We start from the raw sequence: 23761 nt of genomic DNA, 5'->3' as shown, positions 1-23761 counted from the left end.
AACAGGATACCTATAACCGCAAATGTCCCAAAAGTCTGCAACAACGGCTTTGGCTTGTGTGCCTGTGACGTTCGAAAGTACAGGTGGCATCAAGTCCGTAAATGAGCAATTGAGTTATATGACTTGCATAAGTTAATGCCGTTCGTACTTCCTGGCTAAAACGCACACGACGTTACATTATATATGATTGATGATGTGCTTTGATGAGCCCTGTGATTCCTGATGTTTGATGAGGTTCTGGTACAATCACTCTGTCTTGGTACATAATCACACCAACGATTTTGATACAAAGAATTCCAAATAGGTCTGTTTTCCTCTAACATGTTGGGCAGGTCATTTTTAAGAACTCCATCTTCCATCATACCTGGCAGTATCTGTGGCACAGTGTTCTGTCTGGTTACATATCCATTTCTTCAGGTGATTCTTCCTGCCTCAGTTTCATACATTATCAACACCATCAATAACGCCTACTCTTTTTCTCCAGTCCCTTTGCCCCTGTTTTCCATTGGATTGACTGACATTTCATTAGCGACTGCATTTGTACTCCAAGGCATTTGAACCTCCATTTTCATAAATCCAGACAGAAGGCGACGTTATTTTAGGTATTTTATTCAGTGTTCGAAATAATGATTTGAATCGTTCCATTATATATTTCCTATGTCCATAATGAGGAACTTGGTTAACTATTCCAAACCATGCCCAATATCCGTAACCGAATTAGGAATTTGGAATAAATTAATCAACTCAATAAATATCGTTAAGGATTCTACAGGTTAATCAGATATTCTGAGCCCCACAATATCAACAATCTTATTACAAAGTTTGAATTTATTTTTGTTTACACATGTACTCCAGAAAATCGATTATCCTTCATCAATGATCCTCCAGTAGTGTATCATACATTAGAATATCATCAACACAAAGAACTCTTCTATTAAAGTCTACCATGATATCATCAAGATCCATTCCAACTCTACAAAAAGACCCTGAAGTTCTCTTTTGTATTAGAATCTTCATATAGGTGTGATAAACGTTGTCCGGTGACTGTCTTGATGTCGAATTGGAACACTGTGGAAGTCATTTCATGCATAGGTGACTGTTATTGGTCACTACTGGTATTGATTTTAACATGTAGAAAAGAAACTTCGTGACATGGATTTATCTTTTCCATAAATACCTTCATTTTTCCTGGCAAATACAATTATGCAGCTCTGTTCACTTGAATCGCATATTGGTACACATTCCATGATACCCATTCTCTCGGACCATTTATTAAATATTCTTCAACTTTATCATTCCGGTGAATGTGTACTGGTGAAGGAGTATGTGCAGCTTCAAGGATATAGCCTAGCTCTGATAGCATTGTAATCGATGGACCCTCGACAGTGGGTAAAGGTTGATGCAAACATGTATTTAATTTAAATGTTGTACTTGTGTCTATAATCAATTTTCTCATCAGAGGAACGTCCAATTCAATAGCTTCAAAAAGCAATTATCTTGGTTTATCTGAAGGAACGTTTGCCTCAAAAAGCCACAAGTAGCCCATTTTTCATGGTTTTCAAGTACTAGAAGAGTAGGGTATTCAACAGTCGGCTTCGAATATTTCACAAAGTGACTAATAACTTATATGAAGTTGGACACAGTAATCGATCCCGAGGTATGTACAAGACCAAATGAGCCTGAAAGCCACAAACAAGCATGGCAGGCTTATAATTTACCTGTGGAATAACGAATGCAGAAGGAATTGTGCTTCTGGACGCACATACAACTCCTACTAAAGTGACAAGAACCACATTCTCGGCAGACTTTGACTGGCCAACTTGTTTCTTTCCTCTCTCAGCAAACACTTCACGGTGTTTCGAACCGTAGAGAACCCGAATTCATTCAAGTTATAGACATGATGAGACGGGCAGTTATATTTGCTAAAGACATCAGTCAAGAGTTCAAATAACTTGCCTATATTGTGCCGATTAAACGCTGAAGCTCTCGCTATTGGCGTCTTTTCAGGCTTTTCAGGATTCTTTCAAATATCAATCTTAAAATACCAGTTGAAAGATTGTGACTTACAAACTTGTATTATATTGATTTGAGAGATTATGAGTAAGGAAATTAGAAATCTCTGTAATTGTATAGGCAGTCATAACTAATAACTCATGTATCTCAAGCACCTGCTGCTCTTTGATTTTTTTAACTTGGAGGAAAAATATCATCGCAGCGAGATTTAAGGTTTAGGGCATCAACTCTTCTTCTAATGGGTCACACTCTAACAGAGATGGCCAGGCTGACGCAAGGCTCATAAGACCATCAAGAGGCCCATCAAGAGGCCCAAAAAAAAAAAATTTTTAAGCGCTGTGAAAATTACTTTCCAGAAGATAAAGTGGCCATAAAACAGTCCAGATGTCAATCCCCTCGACTTTTCTTTCTGACCACACATTTAGAGGAGGGCATATAGCATCCGTCACCCTAACGTTGAAGCCATGAAGGCTTCCGTCGACGAGGATTGGGCTGCCATGGACACAAACTTCAGTTAGAATAAAGTAAGTCTTTTCACGTGAGGCTTGCCGCCATCTATGAGGCCAATAACGGTTGAATATAATTAATCAATCGACATTAGATATGTATCAGAAAAAGATTAATTTAGATTTTTGTTAAAGGTATAATTAAACAATGACAGGCTATTTTCATTTTTCTTTCCAAGTGTGAAAGTCAAGTTTTCCGCCGTTATAGGTATAATAAAATTGTTATATTTGATCCACCCATTATTGGAGAAGATAATTTTATGTACCACATTCATGGTTAATAATGCCAGCTTCATCAAATTTCGTCGGATGATAGTTGATACCTTCACAAGTTTTTACAATTTACGAAATAAAACAATTTAATTATTGAAATTGATTTATAACTATTACTATTTCAATCTTGAAATTAAAAGAAAATACTTCCCCCTCCTTCACAGAAAAAATATTTGGTGAGCCCTCAATATAGTGAGCATACCTACTTTTGGCATTAATTATCATTCATTATGTCAAATTTGTAGATGTTCACGAGCACAGGAACTCAATTAATTAAATGTAATCATGCATAAAAAAATCCTCTTGAACAACGAATATATTTCAAGATTCTAAAAGATTAAAATACAGCTTCTACCAGTTATGACGTTAGATCGGGTTGATTGTCTTATAAAACATTATATTTAATTATCTTTGAATTTTCCATAGACACAACCCTTAAACAATCATTTACTTCTTCCAAAATAAACAACTTGTAAGGCTCCTTAGGGTATTCCAAGACATATAACATAACTTTTTTTTTTGGAAAAATTTGAAATGCATATCCGCCATTTTTTTATTTGATCTATTCTATTTCTTTACTCAAATAGGAAAAAAAAAATATCTAAGACAACGATGACAGGTGCCGATTAATAAATGCTTTAGTGTCGATGAGAGCTAAAAATCAATTCGAGGACTTGATCGTAGGGTGGACTGAAAAATTTATATTCAAATGAAGATTGCACTAAAAGTAATTATCATCAATGTATTTTAACTCGTTTGAAGATTAGTATATAGACGTATGTCTGTTGTGTAAAACTTTGGTTTTTCCAAATTTGATGTATCTCCAAGTAATTCAGTAAAACGTATTTCAACTTTCTCCGGTCCACTCTACTCTATATAAAGTGATGATACTTAGTTTATCTTTCAGAATTGATAAATAATTCCTTTTTTATTGATCATAATATTATTCCAATAAGTTTTAGTATATTTTGAACACATTGAGGTTTATATATATTTTAAATTTTAAATTTCAAATAAGATAAATGTTGTGACCTTGTTTGATTTTAACTTCAAAGGTAATTACATACTAGGAGCTCGAAGATAATATACTTTCCCTTTGATTTTTTTTTTTCAAATTTATATGTGAACAAGTTCAAAGTTCACATAATATCACATGAAAGAACAACCCCAAAAATGATAAAGATAGATTGTATTACTCCAAAGTTAGTAGCTACATTAAATAAGTGTCAATTAAACAGTCGTTATTCTTGAAGCAACTATTGATTCATTAGGGTTGAATATTCATGAATTTCTTATTAGTAAATCTTTTATCCAAAGGATACGGAGTGATCGAAGAAAAGATTGGGTAAACGCGATAAAAATTGATTTTAAAGGCACAGTACCAGTTGCTATAGCTTTATATTGAGACGGAAACTTACTGCCTGCTTTGAATAACGGGAAGATGAAAGAATACATTTTGTCGATTGGCTTTACATATGAAAGCAATCCTAGACTAGGAACTCAAAGAAAAAATGGAAGTTATCTGCTGTGATACCACAACTTTAAATACTGGTCGTATTAATACTACCGTTATGCTGCTAGTCACTTCGGTATGAACGTACCCTTAGAATGATTATTCGGCGATATAAGAGGTATAGGAATGAAAATACGGATTAAGTTGGGTGTTTCTTTTCCTGTTTGATTTATTTGGGTTGTTTTGCTGGTTTTTTTTGTTGTTGTATTATTTATTAAGTACATTGTGTTACAGTATTTGATTATGTATATGTGATTATGTGAGACGTATTCTTTGTTAGTTTGATTATTTAATTGTTTTTGATTTTGTAGGTCTTTTAGAGGGAAATTAATTTTTAACTAAAATGTTAAATTATGTTTTTTTAACAAACACAAATTTCCTTTTATGTGTTTATTTTTTATTTTTGTACATGGAAAATATTAGTAAATAAAGACATTGCTGTTGGGAAAAAAAAATGGAAGCTATCTGCTGTGATACTACTACTTTAAATAATGGTCGTATTAATACTACCGTTATGCTGCTAGTGCAAAAATTCGAGAGAGAAATGCTTTTATTTGCTTGTCGTCATCATATTCAGGAATTGATTTTAAAAAGTATTTTTGAAGTGAAAATCAAACATATAACAACAAATCCAAATATTTTTCTCTATATAAATTCCTTCAAAATAGGCTCATTACAATGATTGAAGGTTTACGAAAAAATAGAAGAAACAATATCAAAAGCTGTCTGAAAGAAACTTAGTCATCATTTATGGTATTTGAATGGTGAAGCTACTGCCCCTTCATTCATCGATGATGATGTCGATCTAGAAGCTAAAGAAAAAATGATCCAAATTTGACTAATGAAAATATCTTGGACCATGGCTAAAGATATGTTGCATCGAGTGGAGCATTTGATGGTTCTTTGTTTGGTATATAAATGCTTTTAAATCTAGTGATAACTTTATTTATTGTTTCATTCACAACTCGTCTATCACTATAGAAAATTTGATTTCAGATAAAAAAATATGTTACTTCATAACAGTTAAAAGCATGATACTGTTTTCCCGTTTCAAAATTGTTGATTATTTCCTTTGTGAAGCTCCATCTTTATGGAATAGTAACTTTGCTTCGATTAAAAGCCGAAAAAAATTGTCAACGCTTAGAACAGTTAATTACACAGCTGAGATATACTGCAAAAGTTTACGAAAGACTTCCATGGTTTAATTATAGCGAATGAGGAACAAAAACAATTTCTACCAGATTGCGTTCATGAACACAAGAAGTTGTATCCTGAATGGAAAATAAAACACTTAAAAGAAAATATATTCAATAACATTAATTTATTGCGTTATTAAGTAAAAATAATCCTAATATATGAAATAAAATCATATTATTTATCAATTCTAAAAGACTTTTAACAACTCAACATTATAAGTTTATTTGGAGTAGGGTGGACCAGAAAAGTTGAAACACGTTTTATTGAATTACTTAAATTACAAAAACCAAAGCTTTACACAGCTGACATGTATCTAGTGAAATGAGTTAAAATTCATTTATGATCAGTACTTTTTGTGCAAATCTTTATTTGAATGTAAATTTCTCGGTCTACCCTACAATCAAGTAGTGCATTCAAAGTAGCAAGCTAATGCACTACCGTGCAATACAGAAATATATGCTTCTTCACTTGAATATATTGATAATAACTCAATAAAAAAGTCAAAGTGGATATAAATATTTGATTGAGGTTAAGTGATATAATCACTTAATTATATTTTATATTTTACTTTATGGGAAACTTACGGTATAAACGAATGAATTATTCATGCAACTGAGTCGGTTCAGTACATTCACTAAAGAGAGTCGTTCAAAAGAACGAATTGATTGCGAACGACACATCACTAGTCAAAGACTACTAGAAGAAATGCACAAGTACACAAACTCAAAGGGGCATATATGATGTAAATGATTAACTATTACTAATACACTATCTTAGAGATGAACAAAGAATAAGATTTTATATCTTATTTCTGTTAAAATTCTTAACCTAAACAATTTACTATAATTATATAATAGGTAAATTAGAGGGTATGACTTTGCGTCATATTTTCGAAAACACACAATTTCATTAAATATTCAATTCTACTATCTCCCTCTGTAAAATTGTTATTTTTCCAAAGAGAAAATAGGATTGTTATCTCTACTAGGAGAATCAACGATCCTACTGGATTTCAATCTCTACTGTCGCCTTTATATAGTATATATAAATTGACCATTTTATTATTTTTATGAAGGAATTTTAGGTATTTCTTCATTGAAATAATATAATAACTAACTACAACTACTCTATTAATCAAATATTACTAAGCAATATTATGATACAGTATCGAATAAAATACTAGGTAGATTTTAATGATATGTAATTTGTTTAAAAATGGGGAAGAAATAATATGACAGTAATAGTATGCGAGTATATAATATAAAAATAGGGGTTGGTATGATTGACTTATTTGGCTAACTACCAGATTATTTTGGGCCTTTTTTGTTTTAGGAGAAACGTTGCGTGATACAATAAAGATAACGTGCAAAATAGAAGAAATAATTATAACGTGGTTATAAATAAAAATACAACTACGTCCATTATTTTAGTCGTAGAATTGTACATGGATTTCGGTGTTTAGCCATGAGTTATTTTAGCTAATCATGAAAAATAGAAATTCATGAATTGTACAAAGTTCTTATTAGTTTAAAAACAGGGATTCATCGTTAAAAGTGATCCTTTTCCCACAACAGGTTGCGTGATATTATATAGTATTTGAATAATAATAATACAGCTTTACTGAATAAAAAGGGAGGAGCAAAACTTTACAGAACCTGTTTTAAAGACGGAATGATTATAAACAATTACTTTAAACTAATAAGAACTATAAGCGTTTATAATCGATAGAGGACCATGGAGAGGACCAATAAGTAATAACTGAAAGACTATGGATGTGGAGGAATCGACCTTCGTAGCTGAACACATTAGGGACGATCAATTTGGGTAAATATTCTTCTTGGAGCCATAGTGGTATTCTTCCTTCTCTTTGCTTCACTGCATAGTGAACGAACTTGTAACTAAGAGATGAGGGACTGTATTGTCCATCGTTCCTCGTATGTTGAAGACGTGACAATGAGTGATGAGTCAGTCCATTTGGGGAAGCTCTCACGGTAGGATTCGCAAATCTCATTCTCAACCATCCTAATAATAGGAATGATTTTGGAGGAATTGTAAAATAGGTGGAAGGATGTTTCCACTGCATCTTGGAAATAGTACAGCTAATGGAGGGTTTCACTGACCTCATAATTAATCATTTGCATAATAAATTAAGAAACGCCATATTTTTACTATATAAAATGGACAAATTTACAATAAATTTCCTATTACTTCATCAAATTCCTTTAAGTATAATATTATAATTACTTAACATCTGCATTGAATACTACTACTTTATGCCAATGATAAACAATGATATTTGAGTATGATCAAAATTCTTTCATTTGTTGATCTCAGTTTGACAACCTATATCACTATTTTCCTTAATATTAATCAATATTAATGATAAAGGAGGCTTCATTGTCATGATACTTGCTTTTTATGACCCAAAAATGGCCGATATCAATAATGCACATATCACATGAAAACGGTAATTTCAAAGAATGGATTCTTTAGTATGATTCAAGGATCTGCATACTCCATATTCATTTTGTGTCCAATTCTATTATATCTTTTTATTGCAATTTTGGGAGGATCTTCATCCCTGTTGTTTAATTATGCCTCTCTGATCATTTTATTTGGGAGGAGCCTAAGGCAATGACGAGCAGACACTGTGGTCCAAGAGTAGAGTCTCTTTTCTTTGAATCCGAAAACAACCTTATGGTCCTTAAAAAAGAATGTAATTATTCTAACTATATTCACTTTAGGACAAGTGTTTACCCATGAAAATGGATTAATCCTTTTTAAATAATTCCTCTGAACTGTTCAATCGCGGGTTGTCATTTAGAGGCTCATTTTTTTATTATGTAACTCCATGATGAGCACATTTTCTCCAATATGACCCACTATTTTGGACCTATACAGATACTATTCAAAAACGATGACTGTTAGCAGCTGAGAACATTTGTATGATTCTTATCACCCAGAAATCATAACTTTTTATCCAAGAGAGTTAAATGTCTTCTACATGGTATCAATGTTCGTGGAGCCAAGTCCTCGCCGAGGAATAGGAGCGTTTAATCGTTTTCTGGAAATGTAAGCTTTGAGGTACCCCAAATAGGATCTTCCATCAACATATGTACCTTTTTCTCAAAAATTATGCTAGAACGTATATATCTCGTTAGGTTAAATGTCTTTGGAGGTATGTTTTTCGTCCCATGCTCACAGTTTTTTTTTTTTTGAAAAGGGTGAGTAGCATATTTTATAAAGTTGTATACTATTTCTGAAGATGACAAAAAAAAAAATCATTTCTATTTTCAGATTCTGCTAATGTTCTTCTTATTTAATTATAAACTACGGATTTCATGTTGAAAAGATAGGTAAGCCTAATTTGTACAGTTCTATGACGAGATGCAGTAATTTTCCCTTATTTTAGAATCCCAGGACTTGAATAGTAGTGGCTTCCACTTTGCTGGATCATTCAAAAGCCTCCAATTGAAACAAAAATCTCGCAGTTTGTTGGCATATCTGTCGGAATATCTATACATCAGAAAATAAAAGTCAGTAGCTGTTCTGGAAACTTAAAACTGGTCATCAGAAACTTTTCCAGAGTCCAGTTTCAAGGATGTCATTTTACTAGTTTGTTTAATTATTTTCTGTCTTCAAACGCTCTATTTGAGATCTGATATTATTTCTTTGGTATAGAGCTATTAGTCTATGCATAGAAATATCGCTTTTGCTAATAACTCAATATTTTTAATCCAAACTTAAGATGAGATATGGGCATAATTTAGTTCTGATTTATTGGTTTATTTTTCTTAGTATCTCATTTATTGCTTCTTCAAAATCCTAACTGAAGCTTTTCATTTCTAATAGGATTAGTTGATGCCCTTAATAATGTTTAACTTTCGCCTTAGTGTAAAATTTCTTTGAATTATGTTAGTGAAAACAAGTTGAACATCACTTTTTGGCATTATCGTATTTCAGTTATATTATTTGGAAAAATCCATATAATATAACTGTCAAAGGACTGGCAGGAATGTTGGTGTTTTTGAGAGTTCTCCAACCATGTGCTATGTGATGGACCCCGACCCTATTGTATTTTCAAAGTATTTTAATGGTGATTGGAGAGGCAAACTATTCTTATTCGTTTCAAATCTCACAAACACAACTCTCCAACTTTTTTAGCAAAAAGGGAAATTGTATTCTCAAGATCTTTTACTGAAAGTATTCCTGCACATCTCAAACAGATAGTTCGATGTTTTCTTGAACAATGGAGATATTTCTTTATGCCTCCAATATCAACTTTGAACTTTTTTTTGAGTGCCTGTTCATAAAGTAGAGAAAAACTTAATTTTTTTATTAGATTAATAGGTATTTTAAGCCAATTAAAGCGTTTCCTGGTCCTATCTTTGAATTGATAAGAGAGAGTTCATAGGCAATTTCAACAACATCGTAGTCTAGAAATTTTATTTTAAAGAGGATTGGAGTTGTCCTCGTTCAGGTTTTTTAACTTTAGATACTCATTTATTCAAGAATTCATTTATAATAGAAGAACGTTTATTAATATTCATCTTTTCTTCTGTTTCGTCACGCTTTATATCTAGAAGAGTGATATTGGATTGTTCAGTTATTTTTATTTTAATTTACATCAAGAACCCTCTAATTCTATTATGGTATGATAATTTTCAAGTGAAGGTGCTATGGGCGCCGAGGATGCTAGGGAATTTAAACACTCACTTCAACATTTATCTTTATATCTAATATATTAGACATTAAAGATGAAATATAAATCCCAAAATCTTAGTTTCATTTTGATAAAATGAACCCTTAATTGAATGGCTCTACAAAATATTTGACTTGTTCAAGCGATATTTTCACATTATGTCGATTTTTTTAATGATTATTAATTATAATCTAATTCATCACATATGTTTCATATTATGGATAATAATTATATAGATAGGGCAATTATAAATTCGCATATTCTAGGATGACTTATGACCAGCTGTACCTTTTATCCATTTATGCTCTGTTTACATCACGTTGGGGGAATTTCTTGTAAATGTATTATATGTCCAGTTTTATGTGTTAATAATAGTTGAAATGAAGATCCATAATATATTTTCTAAAAATCAATAATTATAAATATTATATTAATTAACCACGTGTCCTTTCAGAAATCACGCAGAATCTAACAAATTATGTTACTTATAGGGGAGACTGGAGTCAATTGGTAACACTCAGTACATAAAGGTATGTTGTACAAAATGTTAGAACTTTCTTCGTATTGTTTAAATATTTTATGTGGAAACCGCTCAAACGTAGAAAAGGCCCTGTATTTTAATAATAAAAAAATAATTTTTAGTCATTCTACCCCAGTTTCAGATTTAGGCCCAGTAATACTTAGGGCGGCTTGGTTTTTAATACTGATCAGTCATTCATGAATATGATATAGATTTTATTATATCTTAACATGCTTTAATACATTAAAAGTTAATAATTCAACACCTTGAATGATCTTTTTTTCCCTTACAAAAATATTATTTAATTTATTTTTCTTAATTTCTAAATCAAATTCGATTTTTGTTGATAATAGATGATTTGGAACTGTTCCTGATCTCCCGTATAAAGTACAAATTTTATCATAAGTTATGGTTTTTTGATGATGATATGCATGTTGTTACGTAAAAAGGAACTTAGAGACTTTATGAACGGAATCGTCAAAAAATACAGGATCGTAGTAACATGAAATTACATAATTTGTAATTTTTTTGGTATCTTTTTGCATTTAGTATATGATACAATAATCTCTAACCAATGTTACGAACATTTCAAAGAAATGTTATATTTTAGTAGTCATGCTCACTGGTATATATTGCTATAGTGAACTATTACCTTGTTTCGTAATTGATTTTTAAATGGAAGAAATATAAATATCAAATAACAATGATATAGTTTTAGTCAACTTATATATTCAATTATTGGCTAAAAACAAGTATAGGAAATATGAATACATTTGTATTTTCCTCTTAACAAACCTCAGAATAAAGTAGGAGACAACTTAATTTTATGGTCAAAATAGTTTTAAAAGTACCTGAATATTCAGGTATTATTATTGAATACCAATAATTCAATTTGAGTCAAAGTTTTTATTTAACTTTTAACATTTATAATAATCGAGCAACAAATGAAGGAAATATGAATGATTCAAATACGCTTAAATGTTGTCTTTACATCTCACTATGCCCAAATCTTAAACCCCAATGTGCTCAGTCAATATCAATATTTTAGAAATATTATTTATATTCAATTGATTTAAATGCATTTCAAATTTCATTGTGAAGTATTCTACTGTACATAGAAATAAAATGAATGTTCAGAGTTAATTATTAGAGTCAAATGATGACTATTATATTTACGAGTATTTAATAGAATAATAAATATAAATTAAGATTATAAAATATATGTGTGGATATAAAGTATAACAATTGTATGTAAGATCAATAATTAAAATAAATATATATTTATATAAATGCATGTATATATTATTATTAAGCAGTATTATGCAATTTATGAAGAACATTTTGCAACTTTTTTTGATAATTGTTTAAAATTTAGAACAAAAAAATGTTTATACTAACAGTTTATAACGTACTTTTTCTACTTTTTAAATATACATACAAACATCGGTTTTGGAACACAACATGCTTCTATATTGATTACTATTATTAAATTATATGCAGTGTTTGAATGACTTGTCTAAATCTATTACATTAAATGATTGAAAGTGTGTTTATTCACACAGACAAACATCTATTGAGCATCACTTTTATTTGGCATAACACATCTTAGTTTCATCCATTATTTCAGAATCCCACTCTCAATGTCAAGTCTACTTGAAATCGTTGTAGGGGAACTTTTTTTTATTTTAAATTTTAATCTGAGCCACAAGTGGACAAAGGCACACACATAACACAAAGGCGTAGATTAAATAGAGTCATGGATAGCTACGATACGTTAATTATATAATTATATGATCAGCTATATCAGGAAATCATACAACAAGAAGAGAGGAAGGATGAGGACCTTTCACCCACTACTTCTTCAGAATCACTAAATCTCTTGGAAGCTGGATTTTTGTCCTCTAAATTATCTTTGTTCAGATTATTGGACACAAGGTTGAGGTTGTTATTAGATTTCAGGGCTAGGGGCTGGTTAATTTCTTTGATTGGAGAATTTTTATTATAGGATTGTTGCTGTTGTTGGACTCTATTTAAGGATCGCTGTTTCTTTAGATCCGATAGAGTACCTGAAGTTGCACAAGTAGACTGTTGTTGATTCGTGTTTATAGTTACTGAAACGTGTATGTTGACAGGTGAGGATATACCATTGATTGATGTTCTTAAACCTGGAACAATTTAAAAAAAAAAAATATTAGAACCATACCGCTAAAATAAGTATTCATCAAATTTTTAAACATATATAATAAAGTGGTCTTAATTAGTCGTACTAGCAAATCATGAAAGATATAAATTTATTTAGAATTGTTCTTTTTAAATTTTGTAGGCGTGAATAATTAATATTTTATTATTCCCAAGTTTGTGGAAAGTTTCATACAAAATGGTTTCCTTTAGAGATTTAATTTAAAATACTGTCAAGAGTCTGTTTGTGACTAGAGTCACAGCTGTTATGAGCCACTTCTTCATGGATTTTTCTCCTGTTCACTTGCAGCTATCAGCAACTACATGGTGTACCGTAAGATATACCTTCCTCTTGACCTGTCCTTACATAGAAAAGTCAAGGATAAATCAGGTGAAGTGGGCGGCTAACATGACTTGTTCTATAAGTGCTCAAAATGATTACAACTATCTTAGATTAAGGCCCCTTGAAAGGTGGTGGGATTCATCCAAAAGGCACTATAGTGTCAAGGAAATCCGAATAAAATTACTGAATTAAGCTAATTTAAGAATAAATTCAACGAATTCTAGACCAATATATCTACATGGGATCAAAACTGTAATGGATGAATTAATAACATAATGACGACCACGTCAAAAAGATATTCTCATGAAAAAATTATATGTATAGGTAGATGAACGGTTTAAGACATGTATATATAACTTTGATGGTCAGAAAAAAAGATTAAAAATAAAACTTATACACACAATTGTTACCTTCATTTTCTTGAAGATTTTTGGTCACATTATCCAATATATTCGAAGATGATATATCAAATTCAACGTTATTAACATCATCCCGACTTGAATAATCTTCTGTTTCTTGTGTATTTTTTTCCTATAAAAAAATACTTTATTATATAAGTGATTAACCATGTGATAAAAATAGATTTTACATAATATCCCTTTCAAATATACCGTTAGATCAACAAATCATTGTATAATTATGTACTTATAGTATACGGAGATAAATATTTGGTCGTTAGATTTGATGAAATAATTATAATTGTTCAAAAAAGTGATTTGACTTACTTGAGATCGAGAGTATGAAGCCCATGGTGTGTCATAGGTTTTAATCAAGTACATCTTTTCATCTTGTGCATCCTTCTTTGTTGTTCTCATTTTCTCTCTAAGTGAAGATCGTCTTATTGATTGGGAACGAGAAGAAACAGATTTATTCCTTTTAACTATTGGCCCAGACTCTGTCTGTTGTTTCAGGCGTTGCTCATGCAAGTGAATTAAATATTGCTTAATGTCTTCATCCTCAGTAAGTTCACATGGCTTTTCACCATTCTTGGTTAAGGCATTAATATTGGCACCATTTTGAGCTAAAAGCTCCACAGCCTCAAGATGACCCCAACAAGCAGCAGCATGAATGGGTTGCCATAAATCTGTATCCACTACGTCAACAGAAACATCATTATCCAATAAATACTCCATAACCATGGAATAGCCATTGGCAGCACTGATATGAAGTGGAGTAATGGCTTGAGAGTTTCTTTTTTCTAAATTCCCATTTTGTTTCAAGTCTTCCAACATCCTCAGCTCAGTTTCTCTTCGCCTATCATCGATCATGGCTTGAGTAATATTTCTTTTTGCCATTTCGTTCTCAATATAACTTAACGTGATATCATCTTCACAGAGATCATATGGCATATTTCCGTCTGCGTTGACTGCTAACAAATCTGCATCTCGATCGATTAGATATTTGACCAAATGAAGATGTCCGCAGGTTGCTGCAGCATGTAAAGGTGTCCATAATTCGGTATCCTTTGCGTTGACGTTCGCTCCATTTTCCAACAACAGTTCTAACATCTCTTCATTATCGTCTATGCAGCACTATTAATAGTGATAATTAATTAATATATTGGAACATTGATAAATATATATATGTAGTTATTTGAGCTACCTGATGAAGAGCTGTTAAACCATCCTCGTTGGCTGAATCGGGACTGACACCCCTTTTCAGCATATTATAAACTAAAATATTAAAAAAAAAAAATCTTAGGTCATTCCAAGTTTTCAAAAAAAATATAATTCTATAGTGTCCCTCTGAACAATATAGCAATTGACTGTAAATACCTTCATTCACATCGTTGCGAGATGAAGCTTCCAATAGAGTTACACTGGAGGGAAATTTGACTTTTATGTCGGATCTTTTCTGAGCAACAGAGTTCTCACCGGATTTTTCTCTTATAGCCCATTGTCGGATCTGGGACATCCTTCGTTTTTTGGCCAAACGGAGTCGAGCTTGAGACGGCATATGCTCTAATTTGTCCATTTCTGAAATCAGGGCTTCGTGATCCATTTTTACAATTAATAATAATAAAATTAATATTTTCTTTGAGGTCTAGTGATTTAAAGAGAGTATAAATTAGCTCTTTTTCTTTCTTCTTCTTAATTTCATTATCAACTTTTATTTGCATTCATTCTCCATTGTAAGCACAAATTTTGTGCTGTTCTTATAAATACATGATAAACACACAATAACTATGAATACAACATATGAATAACTTGACTCCACAACTAACGAAGTTATAACACAAAACAATAGAAAATTCCCTTCATCCTTCCTTCAAGAAGTGGAACTAAAACATCGTTCATCGTTAGTATTTTGATTATGAAACAAGTCGTCGTCTTATTAACTCAGGAAGAGCCTTTTTACTTGCAACTTGCATAACTCGACTCTTTTCTTCTCACTTACGCATGGATATTTGTATATTAATTCTTCATATTTATATACTGTTAGCCTATTATTTATTAACAACACCACCACAACAACTTATCAAGACTCACTTAGAAATTTGATTTCCGCCCTCGTTCCTATCAACATTAACTGAAGTAGAGCTATAATATGACGTTATCAAATAATTATTCTTCTTGCTCCGTATATATTGAAGTACAATCAATGTATATACAAGAAGACTTCAACTGAAATTATAATTTTTTTAAATTAAACTTTTTGGGATGGAAGAATCACCGACCTTGGATCTATTGGAGGGAGTCTCTCTTTCTCTCCCCTCTTTGCAAATTGCAGAAGTCCGACGACTTATTTGACGTTATTTTCTTACAAAATAATTCCAGGTATATAATTCTTCTTATCACAAGATGACGACGGTGTGCAGAGTACAGATATATAAATTGTACCTCTCAGCAGCAGCTCAGTCCACACTAGTCATTTCATTTCTATTATTCTTTGGTGTAATGCCCGGTACTAATGTAATATTATAGAATACAAAATATGTCCTTAACTCTTTTTTTTTTCATTAAATATTTAATTGTATTTATTATTATATAAGTATTTAATAATAATGGGAGAGATGTAACCAGAATATGAAATATTTCTTCACTCTGGCCATGAAATTGTTTTTTACCTGATTCTTCTTCTTTAACTAACTCACATGGAGGAAATCATTAATAAATGTGATGATTTATTCAATATTATTTTTAAATAATCTGAATGCAATATTTCATTAGATTCCTCGTCTATCGTTGGATTTGGGCATGAATATTTGCAAATGATGTATACATAAATAGTAAAACAAGTCAATAAAATTATTTTTTTAGGAACAAAAAAATGATCAGGAACAGGTATCCGAAATAAATTTGATCAAATACGTTGACATAAAAATAGATATAAATAAAAAAAAAATATTTAAAGAAATTATAAGAACTTATTTGTGTTAGCCAATTTGTCAAAAATGGATAGATTCATTAGGGGCCCGTGTCTACCCAATAAATTGTCCAAATTGAAATATAAACATAACTTTTAAGTTCATTTTTTTTAAACTACCGAATTTTGACTACATTACTAAGGGGTGTGTTAAAATAACATACAAATATTAAATAGCTTTGAAAAGTTAAAAAGAAAAAAAGTTAATAATTTTACATTTTAGGCTTTTATAAAAAATATCCTGACAAAATTTTCAAGAAGTAAAAATATCAATAAATAAAAAATCCTAGTCACGCCCCTGGACACTCCTAACTCCTAGAATTTAGATTGTTCGATCTTGGATATAGGTCTAGTTATTAGGCTGTCTAAACTTCTTCCCAAAATTATATGATAGATAGTTACTTTATTGGAATTTTTTAGAATAACTGTAAATGATCCATAGTCCCTCCCCCACCCCTCCCCAAGCAAGAAATATTTGAAAGGAAGTTAAATTTGGAAAAAATAAAATTCAAGGATTTTTTTTGGGAAATTATCGCAATCAAAAAAGGTCTTCTATGGAAAAGTTGTAAAAAAAACAACATTATCTATTTAAAAAAAGGCCGTTTGAAAAGCAAAGAAAATTTTCTCTGTAAAAAAGGTCAAACAAGATCTTGCATCTAATTTTCTAGAAAAAAACTTAACGAAAAAAGAAAATATTCTGGAAGCCAAATCGAAAGAAGATCCTTAATTTATTTTCTAAAAAATATAGGATCCGAAATTCCCTTAGAAAAGATTTAAAACATTTTTAAATAAACTTGTGAAAAATCTGGGGCGCTACAAATTACAGATGGGCTCCCCTGCAAAAATTGTGTCACTTTTCCGCTGCATGTAAGGCCATTTCAACGATAGTGGATCTTTTTATCAAAATAAATGACAAACAACTTTATTATTTAATACTGAGATTTTAAGTGTTTAAAATTTAGGGGTCAAACCACACAAATAATTAAAATCTAGCGACATTTCTATCCAACGGAATGCTAATAGTTTGGGAGCCTGCCTCGGAAGATTTCACCACATAAGGAACAGATGGTTTGACACCCTGAAATTAATTATGTAACCTAGATTATTGATTCTTTTTTGTCAGGCTGATTACTGTTTATTTCATCCCATAAAGGTTCATAGACAAAACTTGCATCAATGTATAACACTGATAGTTGTATGTTTTACCATCTTGCAAACATACCGTCTCCAAACAACGTTGTTATCCCCACATCCGACACCATTGGTCTTGTAATTGACCTAAGCTGTTGTTCCTCTCTCGAGCCTTCATTGAAGATATGGATAGAAGCCAGATTACAAACCAGCAACACTCAGCAATATATAAGGATATCTCAGAGACATGCAGCACTTGACGAAATGTTCTGCAAATCACTACCTGCCTATCATGTTACTATACTTCTTCATTCAATGGAAAGGAGAAAATAAGACCACTAAAGCTCCTCCCAAAAAACAAAAAAACTCAGTCAGGTTGGACTTGCATCTGAAATCAAGACATCCACTATTGCTGCTGTTGAAAAATTTGTGTGCGAGATGTACACCAAGAAGAAAATGACATCTGTAAATGAAGTGCGTTCCAGTTGTTTTTGAAAAAATATAAACCAAAGAAAGCTAATGAACCAATAACATGTGTGCAGAAGTTGGATGGCATTTCTACACCTCCATGCTCAAAATCACTATTCCAAAAGATACGTCGTACTCATTAATTTGCAAGACGGTGGCTTACTGCAATTAGATCGACCCAAGCAGAATTATCTCCCCTAGAGTATGGGTTGAAGAATTTCAAAGGTTGCTACCAGTTGGTGTGGTTCATATATTGGGTAAAAGGATGAATTCAGTTTGAAAACTGAAAATTCTCATGCCGAAATTTTGTCCAACTAAATTCCCTACCAATGTCACATACATCTAAATTACATTTTATCTCAATTTTAAAACTGATAAATGGATAACATTGTTTAGAAAATGATCTTAATGAAATTCTATTATTTTTTTTGTTTTTTCTTGTGTTTCTGCATGTTGACGAAGATCCACACTATCAATGGGAAGTATCTTTGTAATTTGTAATTAAATATGTATCTATAAACTAATGCAATGTGTAAATGAAAATATAGTGAGATTGGTATTGTTGAAATGTTCTGATAAAGTATTATCAAATGCAAGTTTTTTTCTATGTACTTTAAAGGGTGAAATAAACCGTAAATTCAACGTTTTTGGGGCGACTTGGTTTTTTTTTTATCATTTACTAACATAGTGTTATACATTGATGCAAGTTTTTTCCATCCTATTTTCAGCGGGGTCTAGAGGCCAGACCCAACAGGGGGGATCAGTCTGACAAAAAAAAAATCAATGTTCTAGGTCACATAAGTAATTTCAAGGGCCAAAGCTTATGTACCTTATTGGGCGAAATCTTCCATGGCAGGCTCTTGGACAATAACTGGATTGAAGGGTGGTGCAACAGGGAGAAACGCCAACTTTTTTTTTTTTAGAATTTATTATATCATATAGTATTATAAGTAAAATAAATCTTTTTTTAAATTACAGTTATTGGCCCTTCCACTTTGAAAACAGTTTGCGAAGCCTGTGTTTGGTTATTTTATGGATATAGTTTAAATTGATAGTATTTTTGGTATGTAAAAAAAAGAAAAAAACAGAAAATGAATATGGTTACCTTTTTAATTTGAAGAATATTAGAGAAAAGAGTAACTTAGCTATCCAGCGGCTTCCGAAGGGGAAGAATGGAGGCCTGTAGTCCCCCTCCAAATTAAGGAATTTTTTATTCTTACAAGAAAATTTAACATTTGAAATTAGTTAAATTTTTCAAATTTGTGCCCAAAATTTAATTTTCTGTGAATAGCTGAATTTTTCCCAGTTTTTTCTAAACAGCTATGGATTTTTGAAATTTTTTTGCCCAAAAAACTTTATTTCTTGAGAATGGCTATGAATTTTTCCAAAAAGTTACTCTTTTTGTGAAAAAATGTAGAAGAAAATAAAAATTCAAAAATACACATTTTTTCAAAAAGTCGTAATTTTTTATTTAAAAAAATACCCCCCTCCCCCTAACATAAAGTTGATAGCTTCCGCTATCATGATGTTTCATTACACCTATTAGCTGTGCTCCCAGCTAATACTGTGAGATGAAAGGAATAAACACAAGTCCCAGTCCTTATCAAAATATACAACGGAATTAGTCAATTTTCGATGTTCAATGATACTCTGAGTCCAACAAGGATTTACACTTATTACTCCCCATCAAAAAAAAAAAAAAAAGGAATACTAGCACTCTAAAAATTGCTAAGCATTTATTACCTATTATGATGCTTTACTAACTTTAGTTTACTTCCCCCTTAAATTTATGATGTATGTAAAGTCTAAAAAAGTTGTCTGGACGTTGCTTCTTGTACTTGTATTTTTATATATTGTATATCTATCTGATTGATAAATATTATCAATTGACTGTGTACACTATATCGTGCCCGTTTCATGGGCAATAATCCTATAATCACTTTATTTATATACATTTGATTAGACAAACCCAATTCTATAGCTCAAACTAATCTTATAAAGTATGTATTAAGCCACTCATGTAAGAATTGTAACCATATTTGACTTTAGTTGACTTCAAATATAATTTAAAACAAATAAGGAAGTTTGTGTATAAAGTCTTAAGATTAGTGACACCCTGGCAGGGAGATGGGAGAAGGTCCTGTTTTACTGTAAACGAAGCCTAGGGAAAAGATAAGTGTGCGGGCTCTTATCTTAAGATTTTATTTCCTTTTCAAATTTTTAGAAAAATTATTTTGTATTTTTTTTTTTTTGCAAATAAATAATTTCGTATGAGTTCTTTATATATTACGGTAAATAAATTAGGTTGAGTCAGTTTTAAATTTATTTATTGTCGTGACTTTTTTTTCCTAGAAAATTGAATGACTTTATTTCATTTTAATTCATATAAAGAACAGTTTTTTATTAAATACATTTTTGAATTTGTTTGGATGTCTTTTTTTAGAAAATACATTTTTTAAGACCACATTTGTATATGACACAATAATTTTCAATATGGCAAGTTTGTATTTTTACAATCAAACATAAGGCTTAGACAAATGTCCGCAACGTCAGCTATCAGATATAGCTTATTCGATCTTGTAAAAAAGGAGGACCATAATTATTTCTATAAAACTTTATCATCTTAATTTTTTTTTTAAGACGGCCAATTTTCTAATATGGATTTATATTAACAATGCCATTGGCCCTTTGTGAATGTTGAGCCAGCCCTCCATTGAAACAAGTCATTGTACTTGTGAATTGTAAGTAATTATAAGTGCTGATAACTTGCAGTGATAATTATACCATTACTTAACATCACTTTGACTGAAAAAGATTCGAATACATAAAATTAAATTTTTTAGAAGACAAGATCTAGAAGAATCCATGAGAATGAGTCCAAAAGCTTTATAATCATATCAATTAATTCTTATTAATATGACCAATACAAAAATCATAATCCATTTAAAAAAAAAAAAAATCATAAAATATGAATTAATTATTATCATCTATAAATTATAAGACATTGAACTCAAGAATGATATCCAAAGTTTACTTTATGTTTTATTTCAATTAAAGTTATAAGGAATACAATGGGAAATTGGAGACAGTTGCAACACGAGAGAGTTGAAATAGGTTCTTTTTCTAAAGCATTAATACAAAATTAGACACAAAATTTACATTAAAATTGTTTAATTTGTTATAGATTATTTTGAAAAAAAGTTACTAATTTCAACTTTTCTTTCAGATACATATTAGATAAAAACTGATTTGATTGGTAAAACTAATTTTTTGGAGGTTTATTATCTTTGTAATAGGATCGTCAGTTTTTCCTTGTTTTTGCTGATACTCTTATATCATTTAAATGATTGATTCCTTATTTATTCGTTGATATAATTCAAAACTCACTCATTAATGATAAATTGGAGGCATTGTAATGCTCGGTACAAAGGGGTCAGTTGTAATATTTGTCGCAACTGTCTCTATATTGTGTAAATATAGCTTTTTACTATTTCATGTATATATAAACTTCATTAGAATACCGAATAAATGTAGCCTGGCCGTAGTGTGAAAGGGAGAGAACATTGAATAATACCTTTCTTAGATCTATAATTAGGGATGTAAAAAATAACAAAAAAAAACAAAAACCACTAAAAATTAGCCTGCTAATTTGAATAATATTTTGGAAGGAAAGCCGCTTGGCTATCATAGTATTTCAATAGATTAGCTGCAAGCAGCTAATCTATTGAAGGAAATAAGCACAAATCCCACTTGGTATAAAGCAAGGGTATACACACGAATTACTCCGTTGCCGATCCCCAATTCTACTCTTAGTCATGAGGAGACTTACACTGATTACTCCTCAACAAAGCTTGTGTGTTAACTTCTGTCATTCATTAGGGCAAAAACTTGAATATCATAGTTTATATTATAGAAAAACATTCGATATATAATTTTAAGTTGGAAAAGGTCCTAAAAAGGGCCTTAAGTAAAAAAGGTGATAGGAGAAAAAAAAATAAGTAAAAACTAGAGGTTAATTCATAATAAGTTAATTTTGAATGTGAATCTCCAAGGATTTTTTATCCATTTGATAGTGATCCAATTTTTTATGGAGGTGTAATAGCAAATAGTCAACATTATCATCATATTTTTTTTCAATTTTCAAAGCCAATTTCATAATCTTATGCCTCGCAAACAAAAGTTCGGGGCAATCGAAGGGAAATACTTCTAATTTAATCATCTTTCTCAAGAGATGTTCGAATTTGGATTCCAAAATCCATGAGGGACGGCGGGAGGAGAATTCATACGACGAAACCTACCTTTCCTCATAAGGGATTAAATCGGATTTTTAATTCCAAAGTTGATCCCAAAGGGCAAGAAGCGTGGTACTTAAAGGAAAAAGCGATGAGAACAAGGCCAATAAGGCTTTATGAAGGCTTAGTGTCTGGATCTAAGAGAAAGGAACTCTTGAGTATACATGACCGTGGGATTATCCAGAACCAGCATGGACCTCGGCCAACTAGATGGGATAAGTGGGGTAAAGTACTAGAAGTTGAAAGACGCGATCAATATACAATAATGGTAGATGGTTCTCGGCGCTTGCTTAAAAGGAACAGGTGTTTTCTGAAGAAACTTGGCGACCCATTAGGGGAATCTTGGGATGAGAATAAGGGAATCAATTATGAATCACAAAGTGATCTAACAAACAGTGAGACAACGACGATACCACAAGGAATACCTAGAAGGTCGTCGAGAAATAGAAGAAAAAAAAAGTTTTAATGAACCTAACACTGGAATTTACCTTAGCCAGGATTAAAGCATATGATATTTACATTTATATAAATATATATAAATGAAGTTTTTATTGTTTTAAAATTTCAGGGAGGGGGATGAAAAATTATATAACGTTAACTGGGCGTCTACAGGTTATTTAATTGGGAGTAAATCCTGAAGGGTCTATCTCTCTTCCCTTAGATATGTTATTCTATAACAAACGGCTACATTTTGGAGACACTTTGGTCAAAGAAATAAATTATAATTGCATTTAAAAGTTGTTTTAATTCAAATATGGATTTTATAATTGATATTTTTGATAAAAAATCAGTACCGTAACTATTGGAGAAGTTCAATAGGGGACTGTGCCTACCCAAAACAATCTCTTCAACTGAAATATAAATGTAAATATAATTTAATTTAAGTTCTACTAAATCAGCAGAAATGTGACCACATTTATTTTGCTTAAAATCCGTCTATTTTTAATTGTGTCCATTAAACCCGTTATTACAGAGGGGTGTGGTCATAAAATAATATAAGTTATTCAATCTGCAAAGAAAGATCTTACTCACGGCCCTGGTCCCTCATTTTAATATACATATATATTGGTCTGGTTAGGGGACTTTGAAACACTTGAATAAGAAAATATCCCCATTTTTAAACATAGTTTTTGTATCCCACACGCAAAAAAAAAAAGCTCAAAATATTTATGTCAATCCTTTTTCATTCTAGTTTGAAAATTCAAGTAATACTTTTTTGTATCTATTTTTAAATATGGATATATACAATCGAATATATG

General features: G+C 31.2%; 1 protein-coding gene and 2 long non-coding RNA genes across 4 annotated transcripts; 2 read left to right on the top strand and 1 right to left on the bottom strand.

The window, feature by feature from the left end:
- Window positions 1-6910: 6910 nt before the first annotated feature.
- Window positions 6911-10617, top strand: LOC121117287 (uncharacterized). Its single transcript, XR_011780265.1, has 3 exons — window positions 6911-8726; window positions 8800-8858; window positions 8915-10617. It is a non-coding gene; the product is annotated as an uncharacterized lncRNA (long non-coding RNA).
- A 1246-nt stretch (window positions 10618-11863) lies between these two features.
- Window positions 11864-16066, bottom strand: MYPT-75D (Myosin phosphatase targeting subunit 75D). Of its 2 annotated transcripts, none has more exons than XM_040711669.2 (6): window positions 15923-16066; window positions 15021-15869; window positions 14848-14918; window positions 13971-14777; window positions 13656-13776; window positions 11864-12889 (listed from the first exon to the last, which is right to left on the bottom strand). In XM_040711669.2, the coding sequence occupies exons 2-6, from the start codon at window positions 15244-15246 to the stop codon at window positions 12528-12530; spliced, it is 1587 nt and encodes a 528-aa protein (XP_040567603.1). In that variant the 5' UTR covers window positions 15247-15869; window positions 15923-16066; the 3' UTR covers window positions 11864-12527. The 2 variants fall into 2 exon arrangements, with proteins under 2 accessions (XP_040567603.1, XP_040567602.1); XM_040711668.2 differs by having other exon boundaries at window positions 12003-12889; window positions 13647-13776; window positions 15923-16050.
- LOC139905479 (uncharacterized) lies at window positions 15884-18856 on the top strand. Its single transcript, XR_011780264.1, has 2 exons — window positions 15884-16022; window positions 17765-18856. It is a non-coding gene; the product is annotated as an uncharacterized lncRNA (long non-coding RNA).
- Window positions 18857-23761: the final 4905 nt, after the last annotated feature.

This window comes from Lepeophtheirus salmonis, chromosome 5 (assembly GCF_016086655.4).
Source record: "Lepeophtheirus salmonis chromosome 5, UVic_Lsal_1.4, whole genome shotgun sequence".
NCBI lineage: Eukaryota > Metazoa > Arthropoda > Copepoda > Siphonostomatoida > Caligidae > Lepeophtheirus > Lepeophtheirus salmonis.
The sequence above is the reverse complement of the archived record's forward strand: the minus strand, read 5'-3'. Positions and strand labels throughout refer to the sequence as shown.